Here is a 22,708-nt window from a genome sequence, read left to right as displayed (position 1 = left end):
TTTTGCATCGAAATTTAACCTCAATTTTCTCCCCGAGAGAGAAAGGAACGGCAACGAATGGGAATCAAAACAAACCACCGGAAAATGTCAAAATTCTTGTGAGAGAGAAAAGGAAGGGACGAACGAGAATGAACCAAACGTTCATTCGTGACGTCATCTTGCAGTATCTTATGGCCAACAGCATCAACAACACATCAACATTCCTTGATGAACAGAATTCACCCGGCCCGAGAGTTCCGACACTAGAACGGCCCCTATCAGAATTGGAAGACTCCGATTGGAAACGGCCCCACTCCAGTGCCAAAACTCCAGGACCGAGTGATCTCCGTTCATCAATGAATAAGTCCATACCGTCCGCACGCAAAGAGCTATACGAAGAAAAACAACACGCCAGAATGCACTCCCATCCGAAGTAGCTCCACCTAAACTATTTCCGCGCACCGAACCACAAATATAAAACAAAAACAGCACAACCCCAACCCAAAATAGTTAAGCTTTCAACTGGAATTCGCTCACCCGGGAAATGTATCCATGGAATCGTCTGATTACTGCCTTCTCAATGTTGGTAATCCAATTCGGCTACGGGTCGAAGCGGTCGACGCTGCTGCTTTTATGCATAACCTCCATCGATGCTTTTCTCCATTTTCGCCAGGCCAGGTCTTCAGAAAAACGATACCGGGGAATCCACAACTTCTTTCGCTCGGTTCCACTACCAGACATCATTGAACGGGTTTCACAATTTTTCTTCATAATCACTGGTTTTGCTGGTTTTGCTACAATTTGAATTTTCACTTTTCGAACTACAATTTGACGGGAACAAATTTTTGCTTCCGTTCAGCATCAGATGGTGAGGTTTTAACTACATGCAAAGTAAAGTTGATAAACTTAGTTTTATTCAAAGACTGGAAGTCATCACAACACCAGTAGCAAGGACTAAATACTATATGCCTTTAATTACCAGAACACATATTCCAAAATTGAAAAATAGGACGACACTAGATTTCGGTTTGGTAGATCTTTCGCCGCAACGCAACCCAAAAAGGCGATCTACCCACGCTTCGGGCTCCGTTAAAGATTGAGCATATTTTAAACCCCCTCAACCATTCATCCCTCAGCACGGGTCGCCTGACACCTTGGATTGAGGTTACCTGTTTGGTGGACTTTTACCCCCGGAACAGGTGGTCCGTAGTGCTATTCTAAGGCGAATTGGACATCCCTGCATATTTCATGATAATTCTTTGATAACGTCGACCAGTTAAGTAATTGGACTACGGAGATCAATACAACAGATATAATGCTTCATCTTAGACGAGTTCACATAACATCTGTTGCGACTGGAAATCTGGCAGCACTGCCTCAAATAATTTATGCTCAGGCGCCGTGCTCTCGAGTGACAATTCTCCTGTCACTGCAACCATGCTGAAAGGTGCATATATGCGTTCGTGTGTCACGATAAGGGCAGTCATTAATAGTTGTGAATATTGTTCAGATAATAGGCAATAGCCATCCCGAAGAACCCGACTTTGCAACAACATCAAAATGAATTAAATAAACTTTAGGCTTTAAGAATCGGATTGTTTTTTTTTCAAACTCTCTAAAACGCATAACAGTATGCAATGCGTAATAAAAATTTGTATTTTGAGTATGTAAATCCTGATCAAAAATTGAACGCTTCATCCATTGCTAAATCTGCGTGTACACTCATTGCACAATTATGGGTCACACACAATTATTAGTCACTTTCCACTTTAATAGATAAATACTAATTAGTTGCAAGCTTTTGTTAGCCATTATCATTTTTCGTTCATGAGTTGATTTGTTTTGTGTCACTATACGTATCGCACACGGGCTTATACGTCAAAACATACATATTTTCAGTAATTTTTGTGCGGCGTAAAACCATCTGTCAAAGTAACGCTTCGATTGTGAAGATCAGAAAGTGCGTGCGTTGCTTTCGTAAGCTCTGTAAAGGCGTGCTTTAGTGATTTTCAAGTGCGAAATGATATCGTCACCAGAACAAAGGTATAATTGACATTCTAAATGTAGAAATTCATGTGACTGCAGCTAATTAAAGCTTACTGCAGGCAAAATTTATGTGACTCATTATTGTGCCAAGGAACACCGAAAATCACACAATTATGGGTCAATTTTTGTGATCATAATATTGAGAGTTCTGCGTACATGTGCATTGCATACTTTTAGGCGTTTATCAGTGTTTGTGTTGGAGATTTTGTCCCAATTTTGAAAAATTGATTCCAAATCGTGAAACACGCTTTGTTAAGAGGTTTGAGACCAGTTTTAGATTCTACTATAGTTGATCTATCTAGAATAAGTGACCATTCATTGAAAAAATAGACAAAACATTATTGTTCAGTCAATTCCTCTTGAGTGACCCATAATAGGCAACAAATTGACCCATAATTGTTACACAGCCATTTTTGACTCATTATTGTGGTTTTCATTATTTACCAACATTTTAGTAATTTTCACCACTTAAAGTGAATTTTACATGCAGATTTTTATATGAAACAATAAAAAGAAGTTTCAATGAAGAGAATATAAAATAAAAATAATGAAAGTGTTATTTTTGTATGAAAAACTATTCATATTATGAAATGATAGATCCTTGAGTGACCCATAATTGTGCAATGAGTGTACATGTAGATTTGGCCTGTCCACCTTTTCAAACATGTTCTCTGATTCTCAAGTCCACCTTCATATTTTGATTGGCATCCTTAAAGAAGTAACTGGTCAAAATTTCGGCCAAATCCATTGAAATTAAGAGGTGCATCAAATCTATTTTGTGTTTTTCGACTATTTTTGAACTTCAAAAAATCATCACTACACTGAAACATGTCAAAACTTAATTCTTTTGGCAGAAATTGAAAGCTATACTTGTTTGCTACAACTTCTCCGAACAACGTGTGCCAATAAAATTGAAGGAAACATGTGTAATTATCATATTTTAATCAGAAAACCCTTTAAAAGTTGATTTTTTGGTAGATTTCGTTCTGGAACACCCTAATATACGCAATAAGTTTGATTTTTTAAAACGGCATCATATTCTCTTATGTTTTTGGTTGTTTGCTTCTTTGACACCAATGCTGTAGGAGTTGAGCAAAAAGTATTAAAATTCGGGAAAGCCAAATGACTAAGAATTTGCATCCCTTGACAGATGCATATTTCGACCTCAACTGTAAGGTCGTCTTCAGTGTCTTGTACTTGACTCGACTGAAGTCGAGTACAAGACACTGAAGACGACCTTACAGTTGAGGTCGAAATACGTATCTGTCAATGGATGCAAATTGTTAGTGGAATTCAAAGGAACAGTACATAACACGATTTTCTTTTTATATACAGTTATTCCCCTAACAAGCCATCATGAATTTGATGTTGAACTAAATAAATGAAATGTGATCATGAAAACTATGTGGATCACCCTTATTTTACAATATTAGCATTAAAAAAATAAATGAAGAAACTCCCCTGATGTTTAAGCATATATCAGTTTAAGCCATTAAAAAAAAGATTCGACACTGGGACATTGTTAATAGTCAATTTGGCTGAAAATCATTGGAATACCAAATTGGTTCCAAGGGGTGTCTAGCTTTTCCTACAGCAACGCCAACAAAACTTCTACAAAACTTCCCGAGTAACCCTGGAGGATCATTGTTTGCCTTGTCTGCCCAAATATGATTTTGATGGTTAATTAGTCTTGTGAGGGTTTTGAGAACCATCGTAACACCATATACTTTTTTTTTGGTTTTATGACGGTTCTATAAACCTCTATTAGTCTATTTGAGTAAAAATGTCAATTGGGTGATACAACAATGGTATCGTAGAACTGGCGTGCTCTATGTTGACCGCATAATAGCCCTACAATCATGTCTTGGGTTATCATCTCATATCATCAGGTGCTCATCGCTAAAATAGAAGCAGTGAAACATTTCAATTTAAAATGTAATATCATTTAGAGGTTCCACCAGGACAAATTTTTAAAATTACAGTTTTTCGTAAAAATTCTTAAAAAAAAAAAAATTTGTTATATATTTTCAATATCTGATTTTTAAAATATTTTTATGCCGTCGTTAGGGGTGAGAATGGGTCAAAAATGCATACTTCCACATTTATTGTTTAATAACTTTTTCCTCTTTGCATGAGAAAATCCTTTGATCACTGGAATGTGATCTTTGGTAATGCATGCAAAAATGATGAATAAAAGTTTGAAGTCAATTTCGGAGTCAATTTATCTACACTACAAGTGCATGACATCTGACCCATTTCACCCCTTCGAATGGGTGAGAATCTGTGGGAATGGGTCAAGGGAACCGAATTTATTCCGCATTGACAACAAAGGAAGCTAATAGAGTTCTGGTCAAGGTTGATACTACTTACCAATAATATATTATATGATTGATGTGTGTTTGAGATTCTAAAAAGTAAATATCCACCTAAAAGTGGGATGTTTCATCGAGGCTTAAAAGTGGTATTTTAAAAAGACCTCATTTTCAAGCTTTTTTCGATGATTTATCAAAAATTAAATAATTGCTCTACAACCCTAATTTTTTGACAGGAATTACCCGAGCAGAGGAAAATATCAAAATAATAACAACGGAATCACAAAACCTGTTTTTATATCTCGGTTTGTTATTATTAACTTATTAAGTCATCACCGTTCCTTTACATGTTCTGTTGGGCAATCTTATTTTGTTATGATCGTGCTCTTGGTATATTTTCTTTAAATTACATTTCAATAACATGCTTTGTTGTAGCACAAGTTCAGTTATTATTGTGTCATTGAGACTAGTACAAATATTTGAGCATTAATATTACATAATATTACAACATAGCTAGCTTTGCAATCAAAACTACACCATTCGAGATTTTCGTTGTTCACAGCATTCCGTGAGGAACTGTAAGAGAAAATATTATTTTGTCATCAGTTCCTATTCTTACTGACATTACGTTATAGTGCCAACTTATCAGCACTTTTATAAGCACTTTGAAAAGTATACCTGTTTTTTTGTCCCAGTTTCAGTTAGGTATGGATACGAAAATAGAGAATGTAATAGAGTGTTTGCCATTTTATGAAACATTTTGGATCAACTGGTGGAATTCAACGACGAACAACACATTTTCGACAAAAGTGTAAAAAATAAGTCATCAAGAACTCCATTGATTATTTTAAGACATTTTATTTTTATTGATTTCACTGCATCGAGCCCACTTAGATTAACTACGATAAATGTGTCAATCAATGAGGTAATAATGTAAATTAATCTTATAAACAACGAACCACCCAATAAAGGGTTTCAAAACGACGGTAGTTTTTCATCGTAAGTTGTTTGGAAAATAAACGAGAACTATTGTTTGTCTCTGTTTTCGATAAGAAATCACTGGCGACAACAATAGCGTCCCAATTATGAATGAAACATTTAACAATAGATCCTATTGTTGCGTATCCCATTGAATGCATATGGAACTTTGGAGGAGTTCCTATCCGCAACAGAAAAAAAGCAAATTTTGTTTTCAGATTGTTATCAATAACGTATTTATATTAAAATTTGTTATTGAAATATTTTCAAAATTCGCTGTTATTAAGTTGTTATTGAAACTAACAAAACATATTATTAAACAGGTCTTCCAGGAACATTTTTTTGTTATAATATTTGTTATTTTGCCGCTTATGACAGACTAGTTTATAACAGGATATGTTATGTAAATAACATGAAAATAACTCTTTCCGCTACTCAGTTATTTTTTCAAAATAACACATTTTAGTATGCTGTTGCTATTCCCTTCTGCTCGGGTACTGGCAACTACGAGGATGACACCACATGACACTATACAATTTTTTTGACTCGATATTCGCAATATTTGATGAGATATTTCAGATAATGTTTTGACCCAATCTCGCCCCTCTGACCCATTGTCACTCCCCAACGATGGTACTTTTCTTAGTACCATTAAGCATTAAGCATGTTTTTTTGTAAATATTATAATTATATTTTATTTTGAATTTTCACCAAAATTTAAAAAAAAAAATACATGTACTTTTTTAAATTTAACCAAGAAAATTTTATCTTTTAGAGTAATGCGGGGTAAAAGTTCGCACCTAACAGACTTCACCAAATAACTATTAAACGAAAAGAAAATAATATCGTTTTTCTTCGTTAAACGGCTCCCTATCATGTTGCCTTCAAAACGTAGTACTAGATTTTTTCGCGTTCTTTTCGTAGTTTCAGTAATTCAATTTTTAATGCAAGTACTCCAATGCGAACTTTTGCCCCATAGTGGGGGCAAAAGTTCGCATTATGCGGGGCAAAGTTCGCACTTTGAACAGCGTAGTTTATTGGTGTGATGTTCATTTATTTCATGGTAATTCATGTTCGTCCTTTCACTATAGCCGTGAAATCTGTTTCTTTCTGTTCTTAGCATTACGGCCCAACTGGAATACGACCTGGTGTTCAGCTTTGGTATACAATGTATTTTATGAAGACTTCCACAACTATTTACAAGAAGCTGTCCTTTCCTGCATAACTGAAGTTATCAAAATACATTGTGGGGTAATCATAGAGATATGTACGTGTTGCCCAAAAGACATTAAAAAAAAATTGCCGCAAAACTATTGCACGGGACCGTAATTGAATCTTGTCCCCGTCAGTATGGTGATGAATTATAACTGTGAATTTACAAACTAAACTACGAAAGACCCCGGTAAAGTAGAAGAGCATAACATAACCTTCAGAAACATACGAAAAGACACGAAGAGGATGACGAAGAAAATGTTTTAAAATGTTTTTTTAGCCATTTTTCATTTCTTGATTTATATGGGTGAACATAATGTTTGCCTTACAATGGACCTTCCTAAAAAACAAAGTTCAAACCCTCTGCCGGAACGATTTTAGGGTGCATACTACACATATTATACATATGTTTATAGTAGTTTCTATACGAAACCATCATTACTGCAAAGATTCGGTAATTATATTGATGTACTACATTCAGAAATCTAGTGCGAACTTTTGCCCCACCGTAAAGTTTTTAACAATGTCCCTCTCTGCAAGAAGCACTAGTAGTTTATTGTTTATTTGAGTGCACCTCTTGAACTATTATGGAATAACGATTCTCCGACATCAAGAGGTTATGAGATTCTTCTTCTTCCTGTTACTACAAATTCTTATTCCAAAAAGTCCGAAAATTCTATCAAAACACATAGAAACACATTTTTTCGCATAACTCTGCTACACCATAACGAAATCGTTCCAATTTTTGTAGACGCGTAACTGGCCTGATTATGTGTCGAACCCATACAAATTTGCTTGGGTTCTTAACTCGTGTTCAAAAAAAGATCCACTGCGAACTTTTGCCTCGTGCGAACTTTTGCCCCGCATTACTCTAGTACATTTCTTACGCAAAAGTTCAGCTTATTGGACGCAGTGGCCTAATTTCCCCAACAGAGGAGGAAAAAAATTACTGTGATATTACGCTTAATATAATATTTCCTACTGTTTTTATTGCACTTCATGAAAGATCCATCGAACTGTTTTGCGATTACTAAAACGAACTATGATTCATACATTAGCAAATTTGGAAAGCTTCATCGACTGGATTAAATTACCCAGACAATGGAACAGTCGAATGTTAACCAACTTCACACACGACAATTCCAGTTCCCCTTCATAGGAACTTATTCAAATCCTCCCCAGCAACGCATCCGGCATCCGGTTTAACATTTTAAAATGATCGGGCGTCCATAATTGGAAGGCTTCCCATATTCAAAAATAACTCCCGTCGATCCCCGCATCGATAATAATAGTCTGAGCAGAGCATAGTAGTGGCCGTCACCGGTCAGGTTCATTTCCGATCCACCTTGTCGGAAATCGATACTTGAAATAAGACACAATTTCCTGTGTCCACCTGTGCGTCCGCCCGCCCATCCAAGGAACTACACCCCCGTCCCCAAACCTCGAAGACGCTCCTCCGCCACGCGATAGGGTAGGGTGGAATCAATTATCAAATTTCACATGCCTCAACGCTTCATTGCACACAGGAAAGGTGAGCTGGCCTCTCGCTGCTGGCTGGTGTGGTTCCCTACTTGTGTCGCCGTCTTCGATTCTGTTGGGACTTTTGAGAGGGGGGCCACTTGTAGGTAAACTGAAGTGTGATATCGGTACGATTCGTTTGTCGGTGGGTCGTCCGTCGTCGTCTTGTTGAGGCTTATTTGCGTTTCAATTTACTTTATTGTCAAACGGGATGATGGGGTTGATGCCGAGGTGTAGTTTTTGGCGAGGTGTCCAAATGGTTGTCCACATGAAGGTTCCGATTTGCACTAGAAGATAATTCAAGTGCATTACATGATAAATCACTTTATATTGTAAAGTTGGATAGTTGCAATGTAGTATATAAACTCAACCCAATTCCCTACAAATCATTCCACAATTTAGTATCACTTCTCCTTCAAAATGTTGGGTAAGTACCATTCAGCCATTAGTTCACGATACAGCATCACTTTATCGAACTCCTCCGTAGCACTTATCGTTGTACTCAGTTTGGTCACTGGAGGTCTTTCCTCCGTTTTGTGCCCAACTAAGGTCGATCCGGCAAAGACCGTCCACCTACCGCATCCGACCAGCTGCTCCAAATTCCTCACATGTGTCGGAAACCATCCGGTAGAACAGGACTGCCCCGCCGGACTGCACTGGAATGTGGAAAACTCATTCTGCGATTATCCCCGAGCATCCGGATGCTCCCGCGGTGAAGAATCGGACCAACTGGACAACAGACCATTCAATTCTACCGCCGTTGCCAACAGTATCTGCCTTCCGCAGTCGAGCCGATGTCCGTTGAATTCCAATCCTTCGCAGGATGTCATTTTCTTGAAGCATCGTGACTGCCGAAAGTTCTACGCGTGTGTTTCCACCCAACAGGTTGAGTTGTCCTGTCCACCGGAGTTGTACTGGAATGCTCGAGCCTGCGTGTGTGACTACGAGGTGGAAGCGGAGTGCGAAGGAATGAACAGATTGATGGAGGATGTACCGGAAGAAGCTGATGAAAAGCCGGAGGATGCGGAAGTTCAGGGACCTGAACAAGAACCAGCTCAAGAACAAGATCAGGAACCAGATCAGGAACCAGAGTCAGAACCTGCTGAAGAACCCGAGGAAAGCGCTGACGATGTATCGGAGGTGAGAGTTCGCCGAGCTGCCGACGGAAGTAGCTCCAGTGGCTCCAGCAGCAACGGCTCTGACACAAGTGGATCCAGTGGAAGTGGATCAAGCGGATCGAGTGGCACAAGTGGTTCCGGTTCTAGCGGAACCACGACGCATTCGGGAGCTGATATTCATACCGTTTCTTCAATAGTCATGCTTGCGTTTACGGCGGCCATGAGCGTTCTGTAAGGGAAGTTGCGTTACTTTCCGAGATTTTAGAAATTTGGTGATGGATAATATGATTCGGATGAAAATACAATAATCAAGGAATACAACTTTTTTATTTTTGTTTAGTAGATATGAATACGACCACCTTCTTAACTCTTGAAGTATGAGGAGATGTTCGAAGTATTTCCCAAGATCCAAACCAAGGGTTGTAACGTCGGATGAAATAGCATCAACCCGCTTATAATTTAACCTGACTGAATAGCCAACCATAGAGGGATAACTCTGCCAATCCGTTGGTCGTTTCCACATTAAATTTTCCCAGGAGCTTATCTAAGAATCTCTTCCTTAAGATATCGATAAGTTTCAAGAACCTTCAAAAGGCGTTGCGTTACAAAAGGGTTTCAGGGGTGCTTTAATGCATTTCAGAACTTTAAGAGGTTTTGAGGGGCGTTTAATACCATTTCAGGGGCATTTCAATGGGTTTCATGGTGAGTTTCAGGGGGATTCTGAGGAATTTTGAAGGCGTTCTAAAAGGTTTGAGGAGCATTTCAAATTGATTAAGGGATTATGGAAATTTCATGGACGTTTCGAGACATTTCAGGTCAGGGTCGATTCATGGGGGTTTCATAATCACCCAAGGGGTTACAAGGGCATTTCAAATGGATAACGGAGGTTCCAATGGGATTTTGAATGGGCGCTACTGAAAGTTTCTGAGGGCTACGCACCTAAGACCTTTTGGAACCCCGAGCCTCATGTAACGCTTCTCAACCCACTGAAAATCCTCTGAAACTTACTGAAATGTCTCCGAAATTCCCCTAAAACCCTCTCGGAACCCTTGGTCGAACCCCTAAAACGCCTCAAACACCCGTCGGAAATTCACTGAAAATCTCTGAGAACTTATGGGACTTTTTAACGCAATATCGGCTTTCGGGTTTCCGGTTAGATTAAAAGGCCCTTGAAACCCCTTAAAACGCTCTAGAACGCCTTGGAACTCCCAGTACTCTTTTAAATTTCCTGGAACCCCTTGAAACGCTCCTGAGATCCTTGAGATCCCATAAATGCCTCTGAAGTCTCCTGAAATGCTGTGGAGCCAGCTTTTTCTTTCCTCTTACTCACTCTACTAAACATGCAAGAGAAAAAGCAGGATGAAAGAGGAGGCAAGCTGCTTCCTCTTCCATCTTTCTCATTTTCGTGTATGTTTAGGAGAGTGAGCAAGAAAAAAGAAAATGCTGGCTCCACCAATGCTGCTGAGACCCATTGGAACTTTCCTGGAACTCCTTGAAGCTCCTGAGAGGGCAATGAGATCCGCTTAATCGTCATTGGAACCTCCTTGGGCCCCTTGAAACTCTCTTGAGATCTCCTGGTACCCTGCTGAAGCCTCTTGGAATCCTTTAAAATGTCCTTACAACCTTCCTTTGCTCTCCTATTAACGTCCTCCAGTCGCATGGCAATGGCGAGTTACCGACATTATTACGTTATCTAATGCACAATATTGGTTCTGAATAACTCTCCCTCTTTTTATGCAGGACATCAAAAAGATGCATAAATTGAAAGTGCATAATATAACACGCAAAACAGAAGTATTAGTGTATTTTTTTCAAAAAGTACTTTCAGTAGCATTTCTATATATTTTTTTCCACAGTTCTTTTAGAAATTGTGCAACAGATGCTTCCGAGCACCTCTAAGATTTTGTCTTAGACGGCCTCCCGAAATTTCCTTAGGTATTAATCCTCTGGAAATTCCTGCAAGAATTTCTCGAACAAGCTCTCGAGAAAATCCTTCGTCAATTTCCAAAGAATTTTCTGCAAAAATTCTTTCATTAATCATACCGGAAATTTCTTGGGTAATTCCTTCAGGAATTCCTTCTGTAATTTCGAAATTGTACGTCCATTTTTGTAGCTCCTAAGAAGTCCTTCAGAAGTTTAAGCTATTAAGTCTTTCCTTAGGAAATTTGACTAATTTCTTCAGTATTTTCCATAGGAGTTTTTAGAAAATTTGTTCAGGTATTCCTTAAGCAACTTTCTGGGAATTTCTCTTGCAGTTCTGTTAAGAAAATGCTCCAATTTTTTTGTTTTGTAAATTCTAATATATTTCATTCGATGATCGTTTGATTTTTTTTAAAGGAATTTCACTTGCGTATTTAAGGAGTTCCTTCAGTAATTCTTTCGAAAATGTTTAGGAATTCCTTAGAATATTCTTTGAACTTTTCTCCGCCAACTCTGTGCCAATTTATCAAGAAATTCCTCAAGTTAATTCAATAAAAAAAAATACAGCAATTCCTTTACGAAAATATCTCTATGAATTTATTTAATCCTCTAATAGCCAACCCCGCCCTTAGACGGGGCAATGTTAAACCATTTTTGTTTTTTTTTCTTCCCTGTTGGGGGAGTTGAGGGTGACGATAAGTATTATCGGCAGGTTTGTTCTCTTCGTCTTGGGGTTTTTTGTGGACCGAATTGACTGAAATTTGGCCATATAACTCAGCTTGGTTGGGAAGGAGTTGAAGCCAACTTTGAGCTCAACACGTTTAAAAAAAACATGACGAAGAGAACAAAACTGCCGAAAAAACGTAAGTTCCCCTGAAGACATTCTAAAATTAATTTGCTTATATTTACACAAAACATAAAAATTTCTTTAAACATATTTTAATAATGGTCATAATCTCAAAATATTTCCGTCTTTAAAAATCGTTATCCCAAATAGGCTTCCAGGAAAAACATGAAAGTGTAGGAATATTAAAAAAAATAAAAATTATAAAAATCCAACACCGAAATTCTCAAAATCGTGAATTAACCCTCTAATACCCAATCCCGCCTTTAGACGGGGTACAGTTTGAGCAGTTTTGTAATTTTTGTTTCGTGGAAAATCATTTTTTTTATATTTTTGGCTGATGTTTAGGACTGTTCTGTGTATCTCAAAATAGTTTTTGGTATATTTTAGAGCGTATTTACATTTTTTAAAAATCATTGAAAAAATTATATTTTAGTAACCTTTTAGAAGTCATTGTTTATTTTGTATTGAAACGCCACAATAAACATATTTTAATTTTTTCCCAAATCATTCTATCTTAGTTTAATAGTTTAAGGGAGCCGAATACACTCTAAAAAAATATTTTCCTTAAAATTATACGGAAAAAAAATTTTTCAATGAAAAAAATTTAAAATAAAAATATTTCAACTATAATCATAAAATCTCAAAATGTTTTCATCTCAAAAAATCCGTATCCCAAATAGGCTTCCAGGAAAAATATAAAAGTGAAAATATGTTCAAAAATAAAAACTAGAAAAATCAAAAACCGAAATTCACGAAATCGAGAATTGAAAAGAATAATCTTCCAAAACATGTTTTAATCGATTTTAGATGACGAAAAATGATATTTAGATCAAAATAAAAAATTTGAGTATTAGAGGGTTAAAAAGAATCAGTTTCTTAAACATGCCTAAATTTATTTTAGATGACGAGAAATGATACTAGGATCAAAATAAAAATGGTAATCAGAGGGTTAATATTTCCGTAGTTTTTCTTGAAGTTCACTCTAATGTTTTCTTAAAAAATCCTCCAAAAATGTTCCCAATGAGCTTTTTAATTAATATGGGAGTTCCTCTGAGACTTTATCCAAAAAAAGTTCTGTCAATATATTTGACAGTAAGTTCAAGATACTTTCTTCTGAAATTCATTCGAGAATTCCTTTAGAATTTTTGTAAAGGAATTCTTCGATTTTTTTTAAGTTTCCCCTAGAAATTTGCTTTAAGGTTTGTTCGACAGTTTTCAAGGATTTTCTGCCAATTTTGCATGAAATATCTCTAATAAGTTTTTTTTGAGCTTTTTTGATAATATTTCAAAATTGTCATTGGTTGATTCTTTTGGAATTGTCTAAAAATTCAAAAAAACTCTACCAATTTATTTGCGAACGTATGATAATAATGATGATAAACGTCATCATTGGAAATTGGCAAGCAGATTTCCTGTTATTGTTGTTTGCTTGCATAAAGTACGTATTATCTGTAAGCAATGCAGAAATCTTTGAAATTAATTCCGACATATTCTCAGAGAGTTCGTGGTTTTGTGCGTCGAATGGCTCAAATGCTGGATAGAATGAAGTACGCTTTGGCCGATTTTCATACAAAATGTTCAAGATCGGAGCGTAACTCTTCAAAATATCGCAAAAGGCCCATTTTGAGGAAATTCGCAAAATTTATATTGCCAAAATTTTTGAAAACGAGTTGTTTTTAGTTAGAAATTTGATCAGACAAGTTATGTGTTTTGATGGACTGAATATATTTGAAAAATAACTTATTTCTCTATATATTCACATTTCTGAATTATTACAAAATCAAATTTTGACTTTTTTTTAAAATGGATTTAGAATAGTTTCAGAAAATTTGCATATTTTAGTATAGTTTACAAGTTAAATTTCAGGTTGTGAACAGTGACCAGTTAAAATATGAAGCCTATAGGTGCTCTTGGAGCAGAGATACACAGCTCCAAACATAAGCATTTTGTTAAAATAAAAAAAAGAAGAAAATTCTTCCAAATTTTTTTCGGAGATTTTTTGAGGATTCATGCTGTGATTCCTTTTAAAGGTGGCTTTAGAAATTAAGTTTAAAACTTCTTTTCAAAACCTTCCTTAGTTTCTTTCCAAAATCGCTTCATGGATTCCTCTATATTTTTAGAAAATTCTCCAAGAATCATATTCTGGAAGTTTTCTACGTTTTTGCCTTTCTCGTACACCAAGGTGTACCGAAAGGCTACATGTTCACTCCAAAAACGAAAATTTGATAGAGCCCCCGGAGGGGTCAAATGTTATATACCAATCGGCTCAGCTCGACGAGTTGAGATGATGTCTGTGTGTATGTATGTGTGTGTGTGTGTATGTGTACAAAAAGGCCCCTCATTTTTAGATAGTAAATATGAACCGATTTCAACGACAGATGGTTCATTCGATGGAGTACATTGTCCCATTGTTTCCTATTGAAAATGGGTTGAATCGGTCCAGCCGTTCCGGTGTAATAACCATTTAGGTGTTCCGGACCGGTACCCCAGGAAGAGGCCAGATATGAAACTGCAACAAACCCATGCATGCGACCCATCAAACCACGGCATTTTCGATTATCTGATGAACAGTAAGCAGGAAAATAGTCGCAGAACCTGAACCGGTAGTGTTCCGGAGCCAGTTCCGGTTGTCCGGAAGTGGCCAAATATAAAAGTGAATCAAACCCATGCATGCAACACATCAAATCGTAGCTTTTTCTATATCCTTATGAACGGTAAATAGGAAAATATTCGCAGACTATATATGAACCGCTAGTGTTTCGGAACCGGTTCCGGGTGTCCCGCCGAAATTGGCCAAATATAAAAGTGAATCTATCCCATGCATGGAACACATCAAATCGCCGCTTTTTCTATAACCTGAAGAACGGTAAGCAGGAAAATAGTCTCAGATCATATCTGAATCGGTAGCATCCCGGAACCGGTTCCTGGTGTCCCGCCGGAAGTGGCCTAATTCATAATGTGACACATCAAATCGTGGCCTTTTCCATAACTTGTACGATCAGCAAGAAAATAAGCAAAGCCCACATTAGAAACTACTGATAGTGTTCCGGAACCGGTTCGTGGTGTCTCGCTGAAAGTGGCCGAATGTAAAAGAGAGCCTAAATTAATATTTGCGACACATCAAATGGCTTTAAAGGTATCCTAATAAACGATTACCAAGAAAAAATATCTCAGATTATGCTTGGGAAAACTAGTAGTGTCCCGGAATCGGTTCCCGGTGTCTCTCCGGATATGGTCAAATGTAGAAGGGAACCGAACTCCTTGCATGCACTTCATCAAATCGCGGTTTTTCCGATAAGCTAATGAATGGTTTTCAAGAAAATCAGCTCAGATTACGTTAGAGACCACCGGTAGTGTTTCACAACCGGTTTCAGCTGTCCCGCCGGAATTGGTTAAACGTAAAAATGAACCATGTAATTTTTTCGGAACCGGTTAATGGTGTCCCACTGGAAGTGGACATGTATAAAGGGTGTCCACGATGAAATTGGCACACAGAAAATATTGTATAACTTTTGATTGCGTTCGCCTAAATAGCTAATTTTTTGACCATGAATAGTATATGTGTAGCTAATACCATAAAATTTTCATTAAAATTGGTTGAGTATTGGCGGAGATGTCGTTGAAAAAAGGGAAATGCCACTTGAGAATCATGTGCAAACAAACATTTTGGAAAATATCACTTTTTTGACCGTTCCAACTCTGGCGCCAAAAATAATAAACCGATTTCAATAAAAAATTCCATGTACGTAAAGTATGTATGTAGAAGCAATTTGTCAAAATTTCATTCAATTTGATCATACCGTTAAAAAGTTATAGCCATATAAGTCGCACTATGTCACAATAAGCAGTTGTGGTTTTTGGTATAGTGAAATTCAAACTGCTCTTACTTTGAAAGTACTCAACAAAAATGGCTGAAATTTTCACTGTAAACAGTTCACCACAACAACTTTGGGGCTGTCCATTTATTACGTAAGGCAATTTTAACGATTTTTCGACACCCCCACCCCCCCTTGTGAGATTTTTTGTATGAAAGTCCAAATATTTTTGTATGGCTCGTAAGATTTCTCAAACCCCCCCCCCCCTCCCTCCATAAACCCTTACGTAATTAATGGACGGCCCCTTTACACTGTCAAAGTTCTACACTGTACCAGTTCTACAGTAGGTTGTCCCAAAATTGCACATGGTCAAAAAGCTTGGGGGCTCACCCTGCAAATGATAGCTAAGGGTGTTAGAAACAAACTTTTCTATGACGGCAACTTTCAAAAATGACGTTTAGAGGTCGCCCCGGCGAGATTTTTGAAAAATGGCCATTTTTCGTAATAAATTTCATACAAATATTTTTTACCGTACAAAAATTGGCAATACTCACTGTTGTGATACTTACGCAGTGGACTGTATTTAGGTTTGGGATGGAATGGGGCTGGCTATTGGCCGGTTTGGCCTCACCGGATTTGCTCACGTCCCCGCAGAGACGGAGCCAGGTGGGAGCAGGAGTGTAGGAAACTCCTTCCCAGGGATGCCCGCAGGCTGTGAAGTCCCTGTGACTTCACCTCGATGGAACTGGTGGACTGGAGCAGCCTCGGTCGGCTGCCAGCACCTCAACGCCAACTGGTGAACAGAAGCTTAGAGCTCTGACACCAGGAACCAGGATTGGTTCGGATAGAAGGTGGAATGAAACACCGGAGAAATATTTCTCTGGACTAGGGTAAGTGTACCAGTTATCGCCATAGTGGTTCCCTATTTGGCCATAGTGTTAATTTGGAAAGTTTTCAAGCTTTGACCTATTATGAATGTTTTAGTAGCCAGAATTTAAAAGCATCTTGTCATTAAAACCCTTAAAATGATACAAAATTTTGAATTATCTCAAATAACCACTATGGCCAAATAGGGAACCACTATGGCGATAACTGGTACACTCAGCCTAATTCTACTTATTGTCGATCGTTTGCCGGATCGAATAAAACTGTCCCTTGAAACTGTGCAATGCACTCATATTTATACTAGCCCCGATGCGCTCTAGAAGCACGTGGAAGTTTCTAGGCGCATCGCTTGGTGATGACGGTTCGATGATAGGGTAAGGGAGGTATTTTGGACCCCTTTAGGAAGTGGATGAACAATTCAGCGAAAAAAGAAAGTTCCCACTTCAAAATATGGATAATTTCAGTAGGCATCACGTAGAGCAACATGTTTTCTGTCGAAAAAGGCCAAACAGAACTCAAAATTGTTGTAGTAAATACAAGAAATATCAAAACTCCTGAAGGATCTCGGGCTTCTATTTTGGACCACCTGATTTTATTTTGGACCACCAAGTGCACATATTTTGGCCCACCAAATTAAACTTCAATTGATTGATGAAATGAAAGCCACCTCAGAAAAAATTTAAACATAGTTAAAACTACGTGAAGTTTACATCTTTTCTATGCATTTTTTGAGGCAGGGAACGTTTAAAAATTACGTAACGGTAAAGAAAGATGACATTTTGTTGCAATTGCCAGTTTTTACGAATTGTAGTATGATGTTTCATAAAAAATGTTACGCAAAACGTATATTTATTAACTATTGCATGACGTCAGTCACCATGCATAAATTACGTGACGCTTCACATAAGTGTGAAAGTCAAGAGATTTTGCTAAATATAAAGGCGTTCCACACATATTGAAATGAGTGGAAGGGCCATCAAAAATAAAGTAATTTGAATGATTCGTAAATTGTCACTGACATTGTCTTAGTCATCAACTGATTGCCGAGAAGGACAACTTTTCTAAACTGGATGACTGAATACCTGAAAATTTCAACTTGTCGAAAAGTTGTTAGGACACAAATCAAATCGAAATTTTTAACTAGGCGAAAAGTTGTTAGAACAAATCGAACCCACAACATTGTAAAATAAACGTATAACAACCCAGATCACGGGAGGTCCAAACTTATTCTATTTATCTGTTTCTAGAGTACATTACATTGGCATGAATATTTTCTCCCTTTAGAAGGAACTGGAGAGATGGATCTGACAGGTGGTCCAAAATATATTCACATCTGATTATGTTGAACATATTTTGGCCATACCTCAAACCACCATTTTAGTAAATAATATCGCTCCACCGAGGTTAAGAACAGTTTATTTTGAGTTCTTACAAGGCCCTAACTACATTCACATGAAATAAATATTTATTTTCAAAATTTAATACCTCTTCAAAGCCGACTACAAATTTGTCACCTTCTCTGTTTTTGGTGCTTTTCCGTGCGTTTCATTGGAAGTGAAAACATTTTCTCTATTTTTGATACTGAACAGCATATTTAACTGACATCCAAAATAAAGGTCATCACATAGTTGAATACTTTTCGTGTTCCAATAAAAATTTACCAAGATTTAGTAGAGATTATGTGATAAATATCATAAAACTCCCTAGGTGGGCCAAAATACCTGCCCGGTCCAAAATACCTCCACTACCCTAGTTTGGGCCACGCATGCCGCGCGCGGTCGCTCTCTCTCTCAATACGTTGTCGCGGTTCGACGGTAGGGTCACTCACACTCATCGTGAGATCTCTCTCGGTAAACACGTTCTCTCGTCGTCGCGGTCGTCGTCGTACGCTTTCACTCGCTTGCCAGCCGGGTTGGTAGTCGCCATCTCGAACGTTCCACGGCGTGCACTCACAGTCGTTCGGGGGAAAGTGGGGCACAACGGACATACGATAGGGAAGTGGGGGTACAGTGGACATCGGTGGTGTAATTTCTTCATTCAGTGCGCCTTGCGGACTGAACACTCACTATTTTTATATTTTTTACAGCTTGATATGGATCCAAACTTCTGGGGAAAAAATAATTAACGACATGTTTTGCAGGTAACTTTTTGATACTGATTTTTTGAATTTACTAAAATTTTTAATTTTTTTATATACTGTGCATTTTACCCATCATGAAAAGTATCTGAACATTATGCTAATTTAAAACAATTTACATAAAAGATAGGAAATTTTATGAGGTAAAACTTTGCCGAAGACAGTATGGCGTTTTTTTCTATCCGTTTTAGAGTTATTCACAATTTACTATTTAGTGAAAATTGAATTTTTGGGTATTTTTCTAAAAATGTCACATAAGAACTTCCCGTAAATACATGCAAAGTAAAAAATCACGTATGCTCAACAAGTTTTTGTCTTGATTGTGTTATGGACTTATGGTTACATTATTAATTGTTTTTTTTGCTATTCAACCCCTTCATACAGAAATCAACTAGCAAAGATTTCTTAAAAAGCTAGCTCTCTTGACCAGTTACGTACTGCCTATTGATTTTTAAAGATATTCTTCACAAAATGTTGAGCCTTATTTTCGCGTTTATCTTACTTTCCTGTCGATATCCTCAATTATTTTTCTACACGAAGACGTATGAGTCCTGGACCAGTGAAACAGCCCAGGAAACAGTGGCAAAGTGAATAAATGCGAATACGTTGATCCATACCCGCGATTACAAACATCTTACGTAAGAATACCAATTTTTAGATACTAAGTGCCAATTCAAGACATTCTAAAAAGCAGAGCATGTTTTTTTATATTTACTGACTTGAACTATCTTATCAACACCGAAAATAAGATATACCGAGGCAAATTGAAACGGGTGGGATAAGATGAACCAGTGAGTTATCGTAATGTTATCCAAGGTTAAGCCTTTAACATATAGCGTCCGTTCCGTCGAGGTTTGCGTTTTTTTTTGACAGTTTTCCCATGGGAAAAGTGTCAAACTACTGTCTCGCACACGCAAACGTATGCATTGTGTGGGGCACTTTAGAACAATTTGTATACCATACCATATACACGGCATACAGTAAGATAAGGTAGGCAATTATTGGCAAACAACAGTTTTGGACGTAAACAAGTGACGTCATTTTTATCGTCCTATGTGTTGATCAAAATGATAGGGACTACTAGAACGTTTTATGCATGTCTTTGAACGATTTGAACAACATCATTGAAAACCAAAACGGCATATTTTGAGGAATGTATCACCTTCTGAATGATATAGAAAATGTGCCGTGCGTTTGATTGTGTATTATGCTCGTTTAAACCATGAGCCATTTTACGATGTGACAACAATGTTGATGATGATATGATTTTCACGGGTTATTGGACGCTACCTCCTGTCAAAATTCATTCATAAAATCGGCTCGTAAAATGGACTATTGTCAGTACATAACCGTTAAAAATGCCATGGCCTACTGAGGCATCTCAAAATGGTACCTAATGATAAAGTTTCTCGCTAGTAGGTACCTTTCTATATCAAAGAAAATGGATTTGTCAACGGAAATAAAAATTCAATAAATGATGCCATCATAATTCCTAAAGACAATGAAGAGAAAAACTTGTTGAGTATACGTGATTTTTTACTTTGTATGTGTTTTTGGGCAGTTCCTTCTCTCCTCTTCTTGGCGTAACGTCCTCATTGGGACAAAGCCTGCTTCTCAGCTTAGTGTTCTATGAGCACTTCCACAGTTATTAACTGAGAGCTTCCTCTGCCAATGACCATTTTGCATGTGTATATCGTGTGGCAGGCACGAAGATATTCTATGCCAAAGGAAGTCAAGGAAATTTCCTTTACGAAAAGATCCTGGACCGACCGGGAATCGAACCCGTCACCCTCAGCATGGTCATGCTGAATACCCGTGCGTTTTACCGCCTCGGCTATACGGGTTGCCCTTTTTGGGCAGTTCTTTTGTGATTTTTCTTAAAAATACCTAAAAATCAAAATTTCACCAAATAGTAAATCGTGTATAACTCTAAAACGGATAGAAAAAAACGCCATGCTGTCTTCGGCAAAGTTTTTCCTCATAAAATTTCCTATCTTTTTATGGATTTTTTTTTTAAATTAGCATAATGTTCAGATACCTTTTATGATGGGTAAAATGCACACGCAAAACAAGAAAAGCTACCAAAAATTGAGATATGCCTTTTCTACCAATTTATGTATTAAAAACGTACAGAAAATGTGATAAATCATAATCCATTCGTTGTATTAAGATGCGCTACACGGTTCCATAGCTTCCATACCACTACACACAAACACCTCCATTCAAACCCGAGAAGTTGAACCGGGTTGCGTCTAAAAATAACTTTCGCTTCGCTGCTGAGCTTCGCGTCCTATTGTCTACATGGAATTTTCCACTTGCAAACAGCAACCTGCTGGATGCGGGCTTTTCAGTGCACAGTGGGTCTAGAGTCGTATTTACGAAGACAAAAATGTTTCTGCCAAGTTCTGTCATTTCTTTTTTTTTTTCATTATTGTGAAATGATTAGGGTAATTCATGTATTTTGGACAGGCTGATGACAACGTTGGAAAAATCGCCCCCTAGCTTCCTTAGAAAGCAATCGATTATTTCGCAAAGTTACTAATACGCTTATAATATGATTGTACTTTGCGTTCCTGGTGACAAAAACCTTAACGAAAGCATTTCAAGCTGAGAAAATCACAATTTCCAATCGACTGTTAGAATTGCATTTTGGACACCGAATATATGTTTTGGACACCCTCAGGTATATATAATTTGGACAGGGCAATAATCTCAATATTTAGCCATGAAAACTGCTAAATCATGGAAGTAGCATAAATTAACAAATATTTTCTTACAAATAATCAAATTTCTTCGCTTAACAGGCATCTATTTTGATAACTATTACAGTTTTTGTTAAAATCGGGAAAATATCGCCAGACCCACAGAATACGCCTCCAAGCATGCAATCGCACAGCATCCCCATGTAGTTCGTCAGATGACCAAAATATATTAACAGTAGAAACCATGCAATGTATTTTGGACACCACCTATTTTAAGCGTTCTAGATGAATGTTAAGAGATTGGCTGTCTAATGCTTCTTTATTGAATATTTTTCATTGCAAAAAGGCTTTTAAATATCTTACAATTATTAATTCAACCATTTTCAGGTGAATATTGTATGTGACTATGAAGTATATGTCGTCCTGCATACCTGTGCATTTGAGGGGTTTTAGTGAAATAATTTACATTTTCGATAATTTTGAAGTAAATTCTTAATTGTTAAGCGTATTTTTAACGTAATTCATCAGAATAGGGTCCATTTGATCCAATAATCGATATTGAGAAGTATCTACTTTTATTAGCTCTCCGGAATAAGGCATACATCGACGTGCATGTCCAAATTATATACATGTCCAAATTATATTTTTTACCCTACGGTCAATCAAGTGTGGCTTATCCAAAAATCTGCTGATTAATTATTCTCTATACAATATCAGAATGTTTTACAAAGTTATACCAAATTTACAAAAATAAAACATTCGATTGATTTGATTGATTTGTCTTTATTCAAGAGACTTTCAGCCCTTGGATAAAACATTCGAATCATTAGAACTTTTCGAAAAGTTTTCAATAAATTGCAACTTTTTTGCCTTTGGTCATATTTTAGTCGAGTCCAACGATACATGAAGAGTGAAGACCAATACACACAAACTCCACAAACTTTCAAAATTTAATTTAATTCGGTTCGCTTAGTCCTAAGCAGGGATGGCATGTCACGCGGAAACTGTGCCCATTTACGCACATCTTTCACTGAACTTCTCAGTTTCATTTTTCTTACAAAAGAGAAAGAGAAAAAACGCACAATAAAATGAACATAATTTCTCTCACGCGGAGTTTTTGTGCCCGCGGGTGATTAGAGTGCTGCGTGAGAGCAATGAGAGCCCGCAGATCATAATCCCAGTGCGCAATTTCTGCGCGCACGCAGAAAAAACAGAATTCAGTGCACACGCAGTGTGTTC

General features: G+C 37.3%; 1 protein-coding gene across 1 annotated transcript; it reads left to right on the top strand.

The window, feature by feature from the left end:
* The first annotated feature begins 8,465 nt into the window (after positions 1 to 8,465).
* LOC109408095 (probable chitinase 10) lies at positions 8,466 to 9,482 on the top strand. Its single transcript, XM_019681309.3, has 2 exons — positions 8,466 to 8,472; positions 8,533 to 9,482. Exons 1-2 carry the CDS (start codon positions 8,466 to 8,468, stop codon positions 9,396 to 9,398), a joined length of 873 nt encoding a protein of 290 aa, XP_019536854.2. The 3' UTR covers positions 9,399 to 9,482.
* The last annotated feature ends 13,226 nt before the right edge of the window (positions 9,483 to 22,708 follow it).

The sequence above is a fragment of the Aedes albopictus genome, chromosome 2 (assembly GCF_035046485.1).
Source record: "Aedes albopictus strain Foshan chromosome 2, AalbF5, whole genome shotgun sequence".
NCBI lineage: Eukaryota > Metazoa > Arthropoda > Insecta > Diptera > Culicidae > Aedes > Aedes albopictus.
The sequence above is the reverse complement of the archived record's forward strand: the minus strand, read 5'-3'. Positions and strand labels throughout refer to the sequence as shown.